The following is a 19,256-nucleotide window of genomic DNA, read 5'->3' as shown; positions in this document are numbered from 1 at the left end:
ATTTTTGACAATATACATTGTGTAGCTGAAATTTAAAAAAAGATCAAAACCGTAATCAGCTGTGACTTCCAAAAAATGCTCATATTTATTTGCATATAGAATGAGAAAATACATGTCATCCATCAAAACTGTGAGCTTGGCACTCTACAAATGAATGTAGGAGTGAGATATTCATCTTTATTCTTTCATTATAAACAAAATAAGTCGATCATAGTAACACTGTTGCCAATGCTAATGGGAGATTTAAAGCGTTCAGAAATCAGTCAATAGCTCCAGTGGGCCCTGCATTAACACCTAATGCTGTGGCCCTCATTGTTTTTAGAGAGCCCCTGTGCCAGAATAGTTTAATTATCTGTATTATCTTAGTTTAGATTGGCTTCTTTGGTGCATATTCCTAAATAAAGTTGTGTTTAATCAAACTGAAATCTGGAGCCAGATGTGTTCGTCCAGGAGTACAGGTTGGTTTCTTAGTATGAGAGCAAATAATGAAGCTACCATGTGAGGTCTGCTCTGTGCTTGATGGGACCCTGGAGGCAGCAGGTACGCAAACATGCAGAGGTCAGGAGGTGGAGGTCATCAGTTGGGGCCCTGCAGTAAACATTTGCTCTCGGGCCCCCCAAATCTGACCATGACTGCACGTGTTTTAAACAATATAAAAAAAGATCTAGTTAAATAAATTGTATTTATGTGAGAGATTTGTGAAATTTGCTATATAAATACTTTAACTTAACCACTGAAAATGATCCCCACAAACTCAAAGAAATTCCCCAAAACACATAAAGTCAACAAACAAACAACTAAAATATTGCCAACAAAAGCTGAACATTTATTACAGGGCTGTAATAGGGAACAGACAGTTTCACTGGAACCACTTAGCAGGTGTCCTACATCAGGGATTAATGGACACCCAGCAGCCAATCACAATCGAGTATTCACCCAGACCGTGGTATAAAAGAAAACAGAAGAGAAATTTAAGAGCATGTTGCTGCATGAGGCCGTGTGTATCTTACCCACAAGCTGCATTCATGGTCCAGAAACACAAGACTTATTTCGTCTTGTTTAGTGTTGCTTCATACTGACAATTATATATATTAGAGAAACAGTACAACGTAAATACATTTGTTTACATCATATTAGAAGATCTTCATCTCTGTGTCCAGTACAGTTGGTCTGGGATGTGTTTAGCTGAGCAAAGCATAAAGGCTGGAACCAGGAGGAAATCAAATGGACCACGTAGAGCAGAAATGCACACATGACAGAAGCTTGGTAATATTAATATTTTTTTTTTATTCTAGTAATATTGTTTCTGATAAAGACAAATGTTCATGCAAGATTTTGGATAAAACATCACCTAACAAAAACACAGCACAGACATCCCTCTGAATATGATACTTGCTTCTGGATCACGTTGGCCAGTTGATGTGATAATAACCAGATTATAACAACTACAAAATATTATTTGACACTGAAAAAACAGCATGAATTTTGATCTTTGGTAAAACATGAGGAAATCCAGGACAAATATGAAACACATAAGAACACAGTAGACTGAGTCAGATGTGCAAAGAAACTCTGAATAAGAGGAAATGACATCATTTAATTTAAAAGAAGTCTAAAGATGAATGAGGCAAACTCACTTCGATACAGACAAACAAATGAAGGTGCATTTAAATGCTGGAGGTCCATTGCCTCTTGTTATCAATATGCAATTCCCTCTAAGGCACCCTTCCCTTTGATGGAAAGACATTTCCCTACAAATTAAACAAAAACAAATACTGATAGTTTGTTTTTGAACAACACTTGTAACTCATTTTCCAACACAATCATGCTATAAATACCCATTTTCTGCTAACATTAGTATCTTTTCCAAAACTTTCCAAAAACATAATTTTCTGCTACAGCAGGGCTCTGTAATACATCACAGAAATGGATTCATCATGTTCTGAGTTACTGGGATTAATCTTTATAACAGCCCCGTTTCTTTAAAAGAACAAAGGCTGAATTTGTCACTGTAACCTGCTGTGTAACTATTCCATCTTTCTGACTTTCAGCCACTTACACATCCTTCATTCCCCAGAGTCATCTTGTAAACACAAATACACAGTGATTAAAAACTTAAATAAATGCTCTGATGGTGTCCCTTCGCTTATGTTACTCACAACACGGGAAGCAGAGCCTCACATATTTGAACCGAGGTTAAAAGAGAGGAACAGCGGCGATTATTACGTTATAAACTAGTTATGCTGTGGTTAAAATGTGCCCCTGGAAACACAACAGTTGAATCAACTACCCAATGTGCAGCCGTCACAGATCTTTCACTAATTTAAAGTTTCATGTCTACGTAAAAACTAAAGAGTCCTTTCTAACAAGCAGTCCAAACGGTAACGTAAAAACAGATCTGACACAAGTCAGCTTGGACAGTTACAACTCTAACGTCTCATCTATTCACAAAGAGATTCAGTCAAAAGAAAAGAGTAGAAATTAAATACTTTAAGGACCCCATGAAACAAAACAAATCTGTAGTTAATGAAATACGACTCTGATACAAAAACGATGTAGAAAGCGGCAGTGACATGACCAAAAACCAGCTGTAACTCGGCAAGAAGCAGCGGCGAGATGAAGACCTGCAGCCGCTGTCCACTGACTGTTCTTTGGTGAGTAACACATTAGACACAGCATGTTCTACGAGACCAGTGTAAGAAGTATGAAGTAGGGTCACATGTTTCTCCATCAGCTCTCTGGTTATTTTAGAAAGAAATGTCTATTGTGTCCACTCGGTTTAATTTCATGGGGTCTTTAAATCATTTTAATAAACTACAAGAAGAGTGCACTCGTTAGAGAGCAGGTCTCCGCCAGGTGTGTTCACGGCCACGTGGGTGTGGGACAGGGAGTGCAATGATCCAGCGTGCATGCATGAGACTAGTGGACTTAGTTACATTATCGAGGTGTAACTAGAGTTGACAAACTAAACACACAAAACGACGGTTTGTGTGTTTCCCGCCATCTGGCAGCGTAGCCATTACTGCGGTGGCATGTCGTAGATTGACGGCGTTAGGCAGTGGCCCCCCAGTTACTGACGAAGGTGCCTTATATGGATGGCAAACTTAGCGGTATTCACATTTTACACGTTTGTTACGATAGAAGCTAGAAATAGAGAAGAAAATGGACCACTTGTCCATTTCAGGTGATGTACTGTGTAATACTACTGTACTAGCTCGCAAGCATAATCAATTAAGAGCTACATTTAATCATCACAGTAATAAAAGTTATAATTAATATTTTTTCGTAGGTATCCAAGGTTATTTCACTAAATCGCTCACCATGTGAACATGTTGGTCCTCTACCGGCCCAGGGAATCTGTGTACAGTCTCAGACAGGGCCACTCTTCGTGAATTAAAGGCTTGTGTGTTTCACATTCAGTCTTTTCTTTGTTCAGTTTGCCACTGCTGTTGGAGCAGCTGGTAACGACACAGGTTCTTCTTGATTTCCTAGACATATTTAGAAAAGTAACATTAAAGGGAAAAGCAGAAAATTGTACACTTCTTAGGACAGTGTGCATTCAAACGTGCGCATATATTAGGGAGACGCCACCGCAGTGATGGTGACTGGTTTACTTCCGGTACCTCTCCGGATGGAAGGAAACCAGCGATGTAAAATGTAAACTTCAAAATGAAAATGCCAAAAAATATTAATCCGATGGATCCAGTAGCATAAGAGTGTAGCTGCGGACGGATACACACACGCAACCAAACGCAACCAAACCTGGCGGAGATAATAAAAACACTTTGTACAATCTACTCTACTTTCATTTCAACAGTTCAAAAAACATAATCCACACACTTGCTGACAACACTTCACAAGACAGTCTAGCTTTTCATCCATCAGAAATAAAACAGACATTAGGGCAGCTCTGGGGGGCAGAAGGTGCTATGGGGGCTTGTATGAGGATGCACACTACTACATGCTTTCACACAAACATGCTCTCTTCAAATGACAAATAAAACATCTTCAGCTGGACTATTTTGTAGAAGAATCTGTTGAGAACAGAAACGTATATCTTTTTCTATTTACTCTCTGCCATACAGAGGTCAGAGGTCTGTTGGGACAGACTCAGACCTGCCAGATCAAGCACAGTCTCCCCTGTTTACTTATGCAATCCAGCTGCCCTGAATGTAAATAACGTGTTGTGTCCACACGGTCAAGCCAAGAGGAATGTTGGTTTTAAAGGCAAACCTTGATATATTGAATGTTTAGCTCATCAGACACATTGGGTTAGTGTGTAAGTACGTATAAACACATCCATCTGTGTAGCTTCTTGATCACTGTTAGCATTCCTCACTGAAATGAATGGGTACAGAAAGCTGCAGGCAAGCTGCAATAAAAAAAATTCCAAAATTCAAATTGTGTCTGATGAGACAAATTACACAAATTCATAAGTGCTCAAATATCAACAAATCTGTTTTATGCTAATTCTTGTGGACTGATCGTGACCGCATTGACTTTATAGAGCAACAGTGCAAAGGCTTATTGAACAAGTACAAGTCACAGTAACAGAGCAAGCTAACTGGCAGTCTTTTTAAGGGAGCATGGCTGGAAATGTAAGGCACTACAGTCTCAGTCGGAGCGTCTCTGCATCCTTCCGACCTCCATTAATCTGCTTGGGGAGAAACTGGTGGTGGAACTGATATGGAAGGGTGTCTGTCCTCATTCAGAAACTCCCAGAAAGCTTGTTGATCTGTTCATAACCATCTTCCCGTTCATAATATGCATAATCAGAAGAACAGAGATCAATTCTGCAGTTCAGTGATTTCCATAAAAAGACAGACTCGCATCCGGGCGTGACAGACGAGGGACGAGTGAAGGCTCTGCTCGCTATAGTGTGCTACTTATCAGGTACTGTGGAGTTTAGGAGTGAGGACAGAGCATGGAAGAAGCTTCTAGTACGGAGGAGACGAGGGGAATTGTGTGCTTACAGTCGAGTGAAAGGGCCCACGTGGAGAGGCCCTCTCAGTTTGGGAGAGGAGCAGGAGTTGGTGGTGAACGTGGAGGACGGTGAGGAAGAATAAGGAGAAGAGGAAGCAGAGGAAGAGTCACCGCCGCTGTTCATGGAGAAGACACTGGAAATAGCCACATCCACGATGCCTTGACAAAGCTCTGAATATAGTTTCCTGGTGGGGCAGAGATAATAGAAGCGTCAACTCGGCCTTCACACTTGCTGACTTGGTGAATTTAAAATAAAGTCAAAGAGAAACACTCGTATCCCACAAGCTAGCTGTGACTGAGTGAATATCTAACTTAAGAAATTAATTCACGACACTTCTGCATAGAACAACTTCCTGAGGAGTCAAAGCTCTAAAAATAAAATTCACAAGAAACAAAATTCAAATGCTAAGCTTTAAAACAATATTTCTGACTTTGAGGAAGACAAGACATTTTTAGATAGGTAGGGAAGTAGATTGAAGTTTGTTTTCACCATACTGGAAAAAGTCTGTCTAAATGTAGACCGGAGGAACAGATGTGAATAGGAGACAGACACACACAGTGGTAAAAACACAAGTTAAACTGAAAGAGATGTTGAAAAACAACCATTTTAACATGCGTGATCATCTGAATGTTACTGACTGTGCACAGGCTGGAGCTCCATTGATCTCAATGAGCCACACTTTGAAGCTCTCGTCCACCATGAAATCAAACCCAAAGAGCTGGAAGCTCTGGTAGGACAGGTGCTTGGTGCTGATTGTCGGCTCGATACATGTCAGACAGCTCCTGTGAAAACCAGACAGAAAAATAATTTCCATTTCCTCGGTCCCATCCTTTTCTCATTATACATGTTACCTCTACACAAGCTGCTTGGCCAGTTCAATCGCACTTCTCGCCACCGCTTATTTTTCAGTTAAGCCAAACGAAACGGGTTAATATTGGTCCGAAACGTCACACAAAAATCTAAATCAAATCAACCAGAGGTCCAGAATTACTAATGCAGGCCCAAGGAGTCCTGTCTGGCCTCCAGCTCGAGCTAAACCCAACAGTCGGTCCCACATCACACGAATCCTCTCGTCCCTTCACCGGCTTCCCGTGAAGAACAGAATAGATTTACAGATACCGTTTGTCACAAGGCGCTACATGGTCTTATTATTGTTTTATCTTCTAACCTATTAGCCAGTTGAAAGAAGAAGTAGAACGTGTGTACTACATGTGCAGTTAACTTTGCTGTTCATATATTTATCAACTGCAACAACAACACTATTATTTTTTTTTTCCACTGGGCTTTCATGAGAATTCTGCTCGTGGCTCTGGAAAAAATAGACTCAACACCGAGTCTATTTCCACTTCCACTTTGAGTTGTCGAGTTTCGAACTAATTATTTTTTCGCCCACATCTGAGCCGTATATCTGTGAGCGAAGGGCTGAAATACAATTTCAAAAGTTCCAGGACAACATAGGTTATTTCCAGGATATTTGGTCATTTTAATTAATTTCCCGGTAACTTTGACGACTGGAAAACTAATCTCTAAATATCCAGGTTGAGAAACCTGCTTGATAATAAAACTTTTAAGCTTTAATGGATGAAAGTCATTATGTTAGACATAAATAGTATGTGCCTAAAGGATGAGTTTGACATTAAATAAATCACTATTGATATATTTTTGTTTTTAGTCAACAATCCTATCCAAGTTACGCAAAGATAATATGATTTGATGCAATGGAGCAGTAAAGATCTCACTTATTTACAAGCTGAAATCAGTGGCTTTCTCATTTGCCACATGCCCTCAAACTACAACAAAGTTATCTCATCTCTTGTTTGTAACTCCGCATTCTTCAGTAGTAAAGTCTGCAGAACCACGGAGTGAAATAAAATAAATATGTGCTTTGTAGATGACATCCAAAATTAAAAAAACAAGAAGGACCTACTTTATAATCTGCTTTATCTGAGGTAATATGGTGGTCTCCAGGGTGACATTGTGAGTGTTCAGCAGGTACAGCCTGAACTCGTCGAAGAACATCTCGTTCCCCTCCTCATATCGTCCGTAGTTCTGGGAGTGCTCCTTCTGGATGCAGTGGTTGGTCAGGTGGCTGGTCATGTCCTGGAGGTCAGAGCTGTTGTAGGGCTCTGAGGAAGTCCGCAGTACGCCCTCCCGGTATAAGTAAATGTTGTACTGATGGTCCACTAGCACCCAGCTCCTAGAAATAGCATAACATAACACATAAGAGCCTCAGCTACAAAGTCCACACAGACTAGTAACTTGTGTTACACATAAAAGACTTGCCTTATGTCAAACTTCCGATGTCCCGGCTCCAGAAGCAGAGGTTTCTCCAGGTACTTCTGAATAACATGAACCTGTCCCTGATTATCGATGTACTCCAGCAGCTGATTAGCATCATGGGATATCAAAATACCAGCACCTGTTGCAATAAAAACAAATATGTTAATGTGTAATATATGCCTTCTACCACACCGTCTATTTAAAAGAGAAAATGGTTGCCTTTAGCAGATTCAAAATAGCTCCGAGGGAGTATGTAATCTCTTTGATACAAGTCAATGTCATTTAAGAAGACACTACAGTGAAAATGTCTGCCTAAAGCTAACTCGTATCTGGGATTTAAACTAGTGAAACTACAGATTTTACCTTTAGCTCCAGCAGAAGACTTGGCTATCCACACTGTACCCTCCCCATTTTCTTTTTTAGAGTGATAGGAGGCCAAAAAAACTTCCCTCTCATCCGTCTTGGGATTGTTCTTCAGATGGCTAATGCCATTTGTAGCTGGAGCAACGGGGGTGTTGAGGTTAGTGGGATAGATGATGTAGGATTCTGGGAACCAGTTGCTGGAGTCGGACAGCTCTGGGCTGGTCTTTATTAGCCTAATGGTGAGGAAGGGAGAAATGGTCAGCTAATGTAAACACGCACTTGAATAATTTATTAGTTACATAAATGACGGCAAGACAAAAAAAGGCTACAGATTCCTCTTTTGACGTACTTGACCAACGACGCCTTCCTGCAAAGCTTGTCTGCTCCTCTGTAGTAATTCACCAGCTGCACCAGTCCTGGTTCGTGACCTGTGGAGTCGAAGTCAGGACGCATTAAGGTGCATTAAAGGACCAGTGTGTGGCATTCAGTGGCATCTAGTTTGCAGATGCTGATTGCAACTAACTGGACACCACTCGCGTCAGAATTTGACTGTGAAAACTCTGACTGCTGCAAATTCCCATATTCAAGTGATTAGACATCAATGAAAACATACCTACGAGGAATGATGCTGAAGCAAACAGCCTCACAGCAGCTGTCTCATCCTGAGTGGGTGTGCACCAAATATAGCACACAAACACACACACACACACATATATATATATATTTATGGAATAAGAAGAATATCCTTTACCTAGACGTCCAAATGGCAGTCTGTTCCGTTCACCAAGCATTAAGTTGAATCTGGGATTGTCTCTTTTCAGCCTCTTCCATTGTCCAGTCGAGAGGAGGATTTTGGAAACTTCTGCATAAACAGTGCTATTGTCGTCACGGGTGACAAAGGTGTACACCGGGGAATTCATAATGCCACGCTGACTATATATCTATCTATATATATATATATATATAATAGAAAAAAGACTGGGTGTGTGAAAGGAAGTGTAGCCTGTTGTGAGGCTATCTGGTTGGCACTGCAGCAGTCAGGCCGTTCAGGGTTATCTCCTCCGTCCGTGCCATAATGATGAGTCAGTCATATCCACACTTTCCCGGTTAACTACTCTTCTACCGGTTCACAAGTCTCAGGCGAACATTAGGGAATACAAAAACATCACAACATCTGTAGGATAGCAGATTATTATTTGTTTTTTTAGAGCTTCAGGAATAAACCACCACCCCCGCCAGACAAGGGTGTGACTGACTGCTGCTCCCGGGGCTGGTCCCGTCTGGATTCATGTATTACATCCCGTCTCCGGTTCGGCTAACTGTTATCAGCTATCCGGGGCACTCTCCGGTATCCCTCCTCAAACGCGAAGACGTTTAATTATAAATAATGCGGGTTTTTAACTAACTACCTTGCTTAGTTGGCTGCACAATATCACAAACGCAGCCTATTTTCCCACCGGCGGCGTATGCTCCCTCTCTCTGCAGCCGCTGTCATCCACTGTCGACGGCATAAACAAAAAGCTCAACGGTTGTGGTTAGTGTAGTTTACGCGTACGCTGATCCAGCACGTAGTTGATATTTAACTGATTCTTATACGCAATAAAAGTAAATAAACATAACTAGGAATGTAATCTACACGCACGTATTGTTTATTTAAATATAATTTATGTCGAAATTCAGTGCCCGGCTGAATTTTCAACAACGTCGCTACTACATTTCCCAGAATACAACACGACAACTCGACCGTCTAACCGTCGAATTTGTTTTAGCGTCTTCTCGCCACAAGATGGCGTCGTAGACCTGACTACGGAGAAAAAATAAGTTTTAAAACTCTCAAGTAAAGATTTCTCCCTCTGGGTAAAACCGACTAATATTAATCATCGTTAATCACGTAGCTTTACGCGGAGACTGTAACGGAGCGACATTAATAACACATTAACGGTCAGTGACGAGTTTCCGGGCGAACCGGGAGCGTAAATCGAACACTCCCCGGCTGTGACACGTTATGGGTCCCGTTCCGATTAGCTTCACGTAACTTTTTCGCTCCACGTACGCTGGTTGTTGTTGCTTTGTTTGCGTCTTAAATCGATATTTTACCGGTTACACAAACAGACACTTCAGTTCTTGTCTGGGTTTTCTACATTTGGCGCGAAACCGGCGACGAGGGACACATTTAAGCTTTTCGGAAAACGAATTGGAACCAGCCGGAAGTCGATCGCTTAAAACAAGAAACAGGTGGCGGGAATACAACTTGTTGTCTGTTGCCTCGTGCGTATTTGTTTTTGTCATAAGAAGATATCAGCGACAGTAAGTGTCTTTATCCGCTGTGGGGTGGCCTGGTGAACACCTGGTGTCTGTGGCAGTGTGTCTGTAGCAGTGTGTGTCTGTAGCAGTGTGTCTGTAGCAGTGTGTCTGTAGCAGTGTGTCTGTAGTAGCGTGTCTGTAGCAGCGTGTCTGTAGCTTTGTGTCTGTAGCAGTGTGTCTGTAGCAGTGTGTCTGTGGCAGTGTGTCTGTAGCAGTGTGTCTGTAGCTTTGTGTCTGTAGCAGTGTGTCTGTAGCAGTGTGTGTCTGTAGCAGTGTGTCTGTAGCTTTGTGTCTGTAGCTTTGTGTCTGTAGCAGTGTGTCTGTAGCAGTGTGTGTCTGTAGCAGTGTGTCTGTAGCAGTGTGTCTGTAGCTTTGTGTCTGTAGCAGTGTGTGTCTGTAGCAGTGTGTGTCTGTAGCTTTGTGTCTGTAGCAGTGTGTGTCTGTAGCAGTGTGTCTGTAGCAGTGTGTCTGTAGCTTTGTGTCTGTAGCTTTGTGTCTGTAGCATTGTGTCTGTAGCAGTGTGTCTGTAGCTGTGTGTCTGTAGCTTTGTGTCTGTAGCTGTGTGTGTCTGTAGCAGCGTGTCTGTAGCTTTGTGTCTGTAGCAGTGTGTCTGTAGCTGTGTGTCTGTAGCAGTGTGTCTGTAGCTGTGTGTCTGTCTGTCAGGTTGTTTATTGTTATAACTGTATGTCATACAGGTTTCAGTGGCATGCATGATAAACTAAAGTTAAAGGAACTTACTTCCCCACATTTATTCATTTACTAGCAGTGTTACTCTTAAAAATGTCATTTATTAGTCATTACCTGTCATTAATTGTCAGGTTTTCCAATAGAAACCGTCCAGAAATCCTATAGGAAATAGTTTGGTTTAGTTTATCTACATATCTATACATAACGTTAGTCATATGTGTGTGTGTGTGTGTGTGTGTGTATATACATGTATATATTGTAAATGTCATAGAGGGCTATACAGGTGTAAGGTAATATAAAAATATATCATTTGCTTTTTGTTTTTGTTGTTTTTTTTGTGATATTCCTAAAAACACTGTATTGATTTTTGTGTTTGAACCCCCAAACACTACGTAGCAGTGTTGTATTTGCTCTTTACTCAGTTTTTGTGTATATGTTGGCGTCTAATTTATACCAGGACATTTTTCCTATAATTAGATTTGCTTATAGTATTGCAATATATTAGATTGTAGCCTCTTTATTTAAAGTCAAACTTGGTTATAGATTCTTTGAATTTAATCATCATAAAAGTAATATTGTTTTACTTGGTAACAGTAATTAGTTACACTAGTAGTTATAGTACTTTTCAGCTACTCAAACTTGTGTTCCTTCTTCACTAAATTCAGACCTGTTATGATTCATTTTGTATTGTATAATTATTTGGATTATACTTTTCACTAAATAGAATTAATGTTTCTGTACCAAACTTACCGGAGACCCTTTTACATTTACAGGTCACATCAGGTGAAACTAACAGATCAAAAAATCGAGGTGTTTCAAAGACGTGGGCATTAACGAGGCAGGGAGGGTCTTAACGAAGAGATGCTGTTGAGTTGGGAATGTTAATGAGTGGGATCCAGCATTTTTTTGGAGCTTGACCCCTACTATTGAATAAATGTCAGAATATCTCTGCCTCTGCTGCTTCAAATTCAACCGTGCTTTTTTTAATCAGTTCTTTTCCGTCCCTGAACTTTATAAAAGTGCAATACTGAATCAATGAACCCCCTGTATCCTGTGCCAATACATCTCACACAGTGTAATGAAATGTAACTTCTTATGTGTGTGTGTGGGTACAGGGGGCGATGTGCGCCTTGGCTTTTACTGAGATCATGTATTTTTAATAACCTTTGTCCCCTCTCCTTCATCAGACTGGAGCAGGCCAGGCATGAGTGGCGCACACCTGGACGAATGGCAGAGGAGGTCCTTTGACATTTCATCTGGCAACTGTACACCTGAACAGACGGCCGATGCCTACCGGGCCCACATCCTCTCTATTCAGTATGCATGGGCAAGCTCCCAGCTCTCTCAGGCCGGCATGGCCAGCCTGCTCAGGACCTACTCGGAGCGCTATGCCGCAGTGCTGGACTCGGATGACCCCCGCGCAGGGCTTAACAACTATGCAGAGAGTGCTTTGCATCTGGCCCGCAGTCAGAGGAACTACAGCGACAAATGGGAGTCGTCCCTGACGATGGAGACTGTGCTGGAGCTGCCCTGCGTGCAGAAGATGATTCGGGCAGGGGCAGGGGGAGGAGGCTCCCTGGTGGCAGCAGGAGATGTTAACATATGTGTGGGGCAAGAGAGCAGAGGCGGCTCCCTGTCTGCTCCCTCTACCGGAGTCAGGTCAGAGGCTGCATTGTTCAAACCTATAGGACCACCACAGCCTAAAACAGAGGTTAACAACACTGCCAGGAATCCTGCTTCTAATATTACGTCAGAGAGGCCAAGAGGCTATGAGGTGATCTCAGGTAGTCTGAGCTCATTCTCCCGACCTCCAGCCCGTCCACATCCTTCTTCGGTTCCTCCACAGGGAAACCCAGGCCCTGCAGCCAGCACACAGAACTATCAGTCCTCCTTCTCCACCTCCAATCCATCTAAGCGGAAGAATTTTTACAACCCAGATGGAGGTGATGGTGGCAGGGGGCAACACGGAGCTCAAGCAGGCGCTGACCCGCAAGCTGGAAGCAGCTTTAAAACAGCTCGCTATCAGTTCATTGTGGATCAACAGAAAAAGCACTCCCATCAGCCCCAGAGAGGTCCGGCCGCTGGGATGGCAGCGACTGTGAAGAAATCTCTGGGTGCTAACAGACCTCGAGGTACATTTTCCAAATTCGTGTCACCTATTCCACGTCAGGAGGAGGAAGAAGGTGGGACGAGCCGTAATCCCAGTGAGGAACCTCAGATCCTGGATGAGCGTCTGAAAAACATTGAGCCGAAGATAATCGAGCTGATCATGAGTGAGATTATGGATCACGGGCCTCCTGTGACCTGGGATGACATAGCAGGCCTGGAGTTTGCCAAGACCACTATAAAGGAGATCGTGGTTTGGCCCATGCTCCGACCTGACATCTTTACTGGCCTCCGTGGTCCACCCAAAGGCATCCTCTTGTTTGGACCCCCAGGAACCGGAAAAACTCTAATAGGAAAATGCATAGCTTGCCAGTCAGGTGCCACCTTCTTCAGCATCAGCGCCTCGTCGCTCACATCCAAGTGGGTGGGCGAAGGAGAGAAAATGGTGCGAGCTCTGTTTGCCATCGCCCGCTGCCACCAGCCTGCTGTCATTTTCATTGACGAGATTGACTCTCTGTTGTCCCAGCGGACGGACGGGGAGCACGACTCATCGCGTAGGATAAAGACGGAGTTCTTGGTTCAGCTGGATGGGGCAGCCACAGCAGCTGAGGACCGCATCCTGGTGGTTGGTGCCACAAACCGGCCCCAAGAGATCGACGAGGCTGCCCGCCGACGACTGGCAAAGAGGTTGTACATACCTCTCCCTGAAGCAACCGCCCGGCGGCAGATAGTGACTAACCTCATGGCTCAAGAGAAGAACCAGCTGAGAGAGCAAGAGCTGGACAGCGTGGTCACTGCCACCGAGGGCTTCTCAGGGGCCGATATGACTCAGCTGTGTAGAGAGGCGGCTCTGGGGCCCATCCGCAGCATCCAGCTCAGTGACATCGCCACTATCACTGCAGATCAGGTGCGACCAATCCTCTACTGTGACTTCCAGGAGGCCCTGAAGACGGTCCGACCCAGTGTGTCATCAAAAGACTTGGAGCTGTATGAAGAGTGGAATAAGACTTTTGGATGTGGACGTTAAAGTCATCACTCCGATTATCCTCTACCTCGATAAAGTTATGGATGTGATGTTGAACTGAGTTGAGATAAACATTTCAGAAATATAGCTGTTAAATGAGCATTAACACAAATTCAAACAATCTTGATGAATTCTCTACGACCTTTGTCCAAATTTTGTCCAAACGTTTCTGCAAACATGATTTAATTGTCTCATTTTCTGCTTAAAACCGTGTCACCAAATGCAAATGTCTCACATTAACCCTGTCCAAACAGTGTTTTATTCTCACTGTAACAAGTTGCCGTTTTTTAATGAATTATACAACATTTACAACAATATTTTTTGGGCAAATTTCACTTTCTCACACTAATTAATTGCAAAAAATCTGTGTGAAATCAGTCATTTTAGGCTGCAACAATCCCCTTAAAGTCTGCAAAATCCTGGAGAGGCTGAATATTGTGTTGCACACACACCACATAGAGTGGGTGGACAGAATGGCAGCAGTACTTTACACTATTGCCTAAAAACATGAGCTTGCAGTTTCAGATCAACAACTCTGTGAAAGCCTCACCAAAAAGCTTCACAAAGATTTGTTTTCTAAAAGCAGAGATGTGTGTTAGATCGCGTTATACTGAGCAGGTTTCGGTTATTTTGTCCACCTCTTGTGTGTCCAACCTCTCGGGTTTTGTGGCCTATTAACGTTCGTCCTTACTTACAGGCAGACCTGGAATAAAAACAAATCATCATCAGCTGAAACAAGTGGGTTTTGAAAATGTCTGAAATGCAGCCATACACGTAATTCTTAAATGACTTCTGTGTGGAGCAGTCGCTGTGCTGCATTAATATTTTCAGGAGATTGTAATGCATAGACTGTTCTGTTTGGATCTTAATTTTACTGTTTTGTGGTTCGATGTAAGCATTAGGGACCCTGCTGTTGTGTTCAAGTTGAAGCAATTATCTCTTGTCTGAATTCCTTTACAGCAATTAGCATCCTTTTTTGTCATATTCTGACTATTTAGCATTTATTCCCAAAGATATTCTCCCCTGAATGATTTTTGTTGATTAATTGCGTTGCTTAAATGTTATTTTTTCACAATCAAATTAAAGTTTTCCCTGATTTACGTGTTTTGTTTATGTCTCAGAACTGAAACAAATGAATTGTAGGTTTATCTCTGGTGTATTGTGGCATTTCCCCACTTAATCCTCTTCCCCATCTACTCCACAGAGGGCAGTGTGATCACTTTGTTGAGAGTTTTACTTGCACATCTCAGTAACGTTGTCCTGAAATGTTCCCGAGGCTGGATGTGTTAATCATATCCGCAGAAGTTGGGCAACACAGTAAGTATCCAACTTAAAACTTTGCTTTAGCTTTGACTCCCTTCCTGTTGGTGATTAAGACTGCTGCAGTCTGTGTCACTTTCTATTAGAAATTAAGCACTTTTCATGATTTAAATTGTGATGACCTTGATCCATGGGGCTCATGGCTGCTGTAGATGTATATATTTCTGTACCTGTATTTAATTTCTCAGCTATTAGTATTAATAAATAAGACAGACGCTTGCTCTCCTCCACACAAGCAGAAGGTTGATTAATCGATCACTGAGTTTTTTAACACTGGTGTTTTTTGAGTTGAGTGCCTCAATGGTCAGACATGCACTGTGCTGTCGAGGAGGACAATTATAGATTGTGCACACATGAAATGAAATTCTCATGTAAATTTAACGAAGCAATCTTGAAAATCTGGAAGACCATGAAAAAAGACTTTCATTCATTTTTCATCTTTTTGTCAAGTCCCTTATAAATATTTCAGACGCGTGTGGTTGGCCACTGTATTGAAACTTTGTTGAATTAGCCAGCAGTGAAAGAAGTCACACAACCCTTCCCTCGGGCGTTTCTCCGTACACGGGGACGGAGACTCACAGCTGGACTGGGACAGATGCACAGAATTCCTCTGGTGCTGGCGGGATCCATAGAGTATGGACCGAAAAACGGTGCCATATGGTGTAAGCTTGTAGCTCAATTTGACTGTGGCTGTGCAGCAGTGGTCCCATCTGTGCTTACGTGGTCACAAACACACACATTACACAGTATGTTTATTGAAAACAAACAATAATTTTACTGCCTTTAGGCTTGTCATTCAAATCTGAGCTAGAAATGTATACAGAGACAAAGTAACCGGGAGATGGTGAGGATTTGTTTTTTAATAACTGCCTTATGTTTGGTATAAAGTTCCCAGAGATCAGTGGTTAAAGCAAACTTCTCCCACACTCCACAGCTGTGGTCAAACATTAACAATGACAGGGGAAGCAACTAATAAAAAGGGGATACAAATTGGATTTTAGTGAAATAAAGGTCGGCACGATGGCTTTATCAAACTGTTTTGTTTGTTTTCCGTGCATAAATCATATTCAGTGTAGTTTCACTCCATAGTTTTCCTCTGCTTTAAAAACTCACAACACCGGTGCTGTAGAGAATAGAGCCGTATGAACATTATGTAACTACCGTTAATTAAAAGCAGGGTCCTGATTAGAGGCAGGTGTCCTTTATTTGCCTGAGTGGCTACAGTGTTTAACAAATAAAGGTCTCTGGGATGTATTAAACCTCTTAAAGCCCACTGGGTTGCTGCTTAGAACGCCTGCACGACATAAATGAAACCAACGTCTCAAATGATCTAATGAATGATGGGTAATTGTTATTCAATAGCCTAGTTCTTAAATAAGTTATATTCATACTGGTTTAAATAAATAATCTGATAGTATTTCACATTAAAAGTCCTGTCCCATATAGAAGCCTGTTCCAAATAAAGGCAGGCTGAGTTCAGTTGTAGTTGAGGTTTTATGGTATTAAATAACAGCCTTTAAAATCCTTTTTATTGTACACTGACTTGTATTAGAGTGAATGGCGCCTCTTTCATTCATACTCCTGAATGCCTGTTCCTGCACTATGTAAGGGTCAATGTGTATTTATGAATGAATTTCACTCCAAGTCAAAAAATACCAAAGTATAAGCAAAAGAAAAAATCGGCATTTTTTTCAGCAATATCCCTTTAATGTATTTACATTATGTAATTATTATATAGTAGTTTTCATTGTTGGTGGTGGGTCTGCCATTTCCACACATTCAAACTGCCTTCATATGTATATTTTGGATAACTACTCCGTTACCGCCATTTGCAGCATTAAATCTGAAATGTTTTTTATCATTACTTACAGCTTTATTAGTAAAGCAACATGAGTTTGTTTGAGTTCACTGTAAATAGATACACCTGCTGGTCTTCTGTTGCATTTCTGACTGTATCTGTATCAGAGTGTTTTCAGTAGTTTAAATACGTACTTGCACCATTTATCAATAATAATAACTTTGAAGTATTAAAAGTAAACATACTGCTTTTTGTTGAAAGGGGTTTTAGTGTTTTACTATTATATATTAATATTAATAATATATTAAATAGGTTGTTTATAACACTGATGCATCAGTGCATTAGTAGCATTTTACTGTTGTAGCTGGTTGAGTTGCAACTTGTTTTAAGTATTATTATATTATTATTATATATTATATATTAAGTTAGTTTAGTGTAGTTATTCCAAGTGGTGCAGAGGATACATCTGAGGGGTTGTGAGATAGTTAAAGCAAAACACATGTTCTGCTGCACACATTTATATATATTTCTTACACTCTTTCACTTTTTTGTGAATTTGACCTCTTTGGGCCTCAAACACTTTCAAATGAAACCATGAGTGAAGTTTAAGGGGAAACGTCTGGTGGAACTGCTGACAACTCTTGGACATCTGAAACGTGACAAGGGGCCCAAAACAGACTTGTTTTTTTGTAACTTGTCATAAACCAGATAGATTAAGAACCACTGGTTTAATATTTGATCCAGTGTATTTAATGTAGTAGAGGAAAATAACAATATTCCTTTTCTGAAATGTAGTTATAAAATAGCATAAAATAAAAATACTTAAGTATAACAAGTATATAACAAGTACCTTGAGTAGTGAGTGTATTTAGTTACTTTCCATCACTGGAACTTGATGCCCAGAATCAAGTATGCAGAAGGGCCCATTTGCTCATTGCCCATTCCCAAATAGACATCCAGTCATGTGAAAAAAAGCCAAGAGGGGCAATCAGATGTTATATCTAATTGTGCATTTAATTGTGCAGTCGGCCCCAAATGTTGAGAAACACCAGTTGAATTTAAACAGCGACTTACTTCACAAAGTTTGCAGTGAATATTCAGTCATGTAAAGTGTGAAGAATCTACCAACATCTTGTTGGACCCTGTTAACAGCACAAATGGTGGAGTCTGAGTATTTCAGTCAGCTGGCTGAAAGGGGAAGTGAGATTTGGGATTCTGGCAGGGCCCGAGTTGGTTGGCCAGATTATCCCTCTCATGCAAATGCCCTCCCTCCCCTGTTTGGTCCCAGTCAAGCGTGGGAGGGGGCTCAGTGCTGACCACAGCTGCTTCCCGTTTCTGCTAAATCACACAGCAGCCATCTGGACGAGTCTGTCGCTGCACAACGCCTCCGAGCTCCACTATCGGCCTCGGCTGAGCCTCTCCAGACAGGCCTGGCCCTCAGAGCCCCGGCCCCTGCCTTCTGCTCCAGTGCCTGATCCTCTCTGTCCCAGCTCTCTGCTGCTGCTGCTCCTCAGAGGACCAGCGGGACTCTTCAGGTCCTGGACACGGCACATGTTGACATGCTGGTGTGTGTGTGTGTGTGTGTGTGTGTGTGTGTGTGTGTGTGTGTGTGTGTGTGTGTGTGTGTGTGTGTGTGTGTGTGTGTGTGTGTGTGTGTGTGTGCACTGAGCAACTCCACACTCTCACACACCCTTTTGTGGGTGTGCTGCTTATGGCACCAGAACTCCCTTGATGTCTCAATTTTAACACGAGGGTCTCTGTGCAGACAAATGCCACTGTGATGTGTTAGCCCTGTTTACTCTGGCATCCTTGGTAAATTATAAGACAATATAAATGAATGTTTTTAGCTTTAAATAATGCTTTATAACTACAAAAACACTGAAGAAAAGATTTATATTTGATGCTTTATTTTTTGCTAAATCTATTCGGTACTTTGCAACCACACAGTTTAATTGTACAGCATGGGGAGAAGTGTTTATTTATTCACCTCTCACTGTAAATGTTCCATCAGTGTGTTCAGTGTTTTTCTGTTTTGTACTCAGATGCCAGTCATTCTTGGCTCTTCCTTGACAGGTGGGAGTGAGCAGCATCTTGAATGACATCTAAACTTAATTATTTCAGAAGGTTCCAGAGTGTGAAATGAAATCTCCACATTTCTTAAGAAGCGAAAATGATACACTAAAACTCAGAGAAACTTTGCATTAACTCCAGAAATCATTATTATATAAGTGAACATTTCCATATTCTTTGTGATTATAGTGCAGGAAAGAAAAGCTATTCTGTTAAAATCATATACAATTGCCATTGAGTATCCTTTAATTAAAATAATATTAAACTATTTCATCAATAATAAACACTCATTCAGTGAAAGACAAAACACTTCCCCACTC

General features: G+C 41.6%; 2 protein-coding genes across 2 annotated transcripts; one reads left to right on the top strand and one right to left on the bottom strand.

Annotated features, from left to right (window-relative positions):
- Positions 1 to 803: 803 nt before the first annotated feature.
- ttl (tubulin tyrosine ligase) lies at positions 804 to 9,141 on the bottom strand. Its single transcript, XM_051425036.1, has 7 exons — positions 8,379 to 9,141; positions 7,977 to 8,055; positions 7,628 to 7,860; positions 7,268 to 7,403; positions 6,912 to 7,181; positions 5,623 to 5,766; positions 804 to 5,168 (listed from the first exon to the last, which is right to left on the bottom strand). Exons 1-7 carry the CDS (start codon positions 8,545 to 8,547, stop codon positions 4,970 to 4,972), a joined length of 1,230 nt encoding a protein of 409 aa, XP_051280996.1. The 5' UTR covers positions 8,548 to 9,141; the 3' UTR covers positions 804 to 4,969.
- Positions 9,142 to 9,551: 410 nt separating this feature from the next.
- Positions 9,552 to 14,848, top strand: fignl1 (fidgetin-like 1). Its single transcript, XM_051425024.1, has 2 exons — positions 9,552 to 9,934; positions 11,806 to 14,848. Exon 2 carries the CDS (start codon positions 11,823 to 11,825, stop codon positions 13,749 to 13,751), a length of 1,929 nt encoding a protein of 642 aa, XP_051280984.1. The 5' UTR covers positions 9,552 to 9,934; positions 11,806 to 11,822; the 3' UTR covers positions 13,752 to 14,848.
- The last annotated feature ends 4,408 nt before the right edge of the window (positions 14,849 to 19,256 follow it).

This window comes from Dicentrarchus labrax, unplaced genomic scaffold (assembly GCF_905237075.1).
Source record: "Dicentrarchus labrax unplaced genomic scaffold, dlabrax2021, whole genome shotgun sequence".
Lineage (NCBI taxonomy): Eukaryota > Metazoa > Chordata > Actinopteri > Moronidae > Dicentrarchus > Dicentrarchus labrax.
The sequence above is the reverse complement of the archived record's forward strand: the minus strand, read 5'-3'. Positions and strand labels throughout refer to the sequence as shown.

Excerpts from the sequence above, each read along its gene's own strand:
- ttl (XM_051425036.1), bottom strand. The coding sequence starts at position 8,547 with ATGAATTCCCCGGTGTACACCTTTGTCACCCGTGACGACAATAGCACT. Across the intron at positions 7,404-7,627 it reads GTCTTCTGCTGGAGCTAAAG|GTGCTGGTATTTTGATATCC; the intron begins GTAAAATCTGTA and ends TTATTGCAACAG. Across the intron at positions 5,169-5,622 it reads GGAGCTCCAGCCTGTGCACA|GAAACTATATTCAGAGCTTT; the intron begins GTCAGTAACATT and ends CTGCCCCACCAG.
- fignl1 (XM_051425024.1), top strand. The coding sequence starts at position 11,823 with ATGAGTGGCGCACACCTGGACGAATGGCAGAGGAGGTCCTTTGACATT.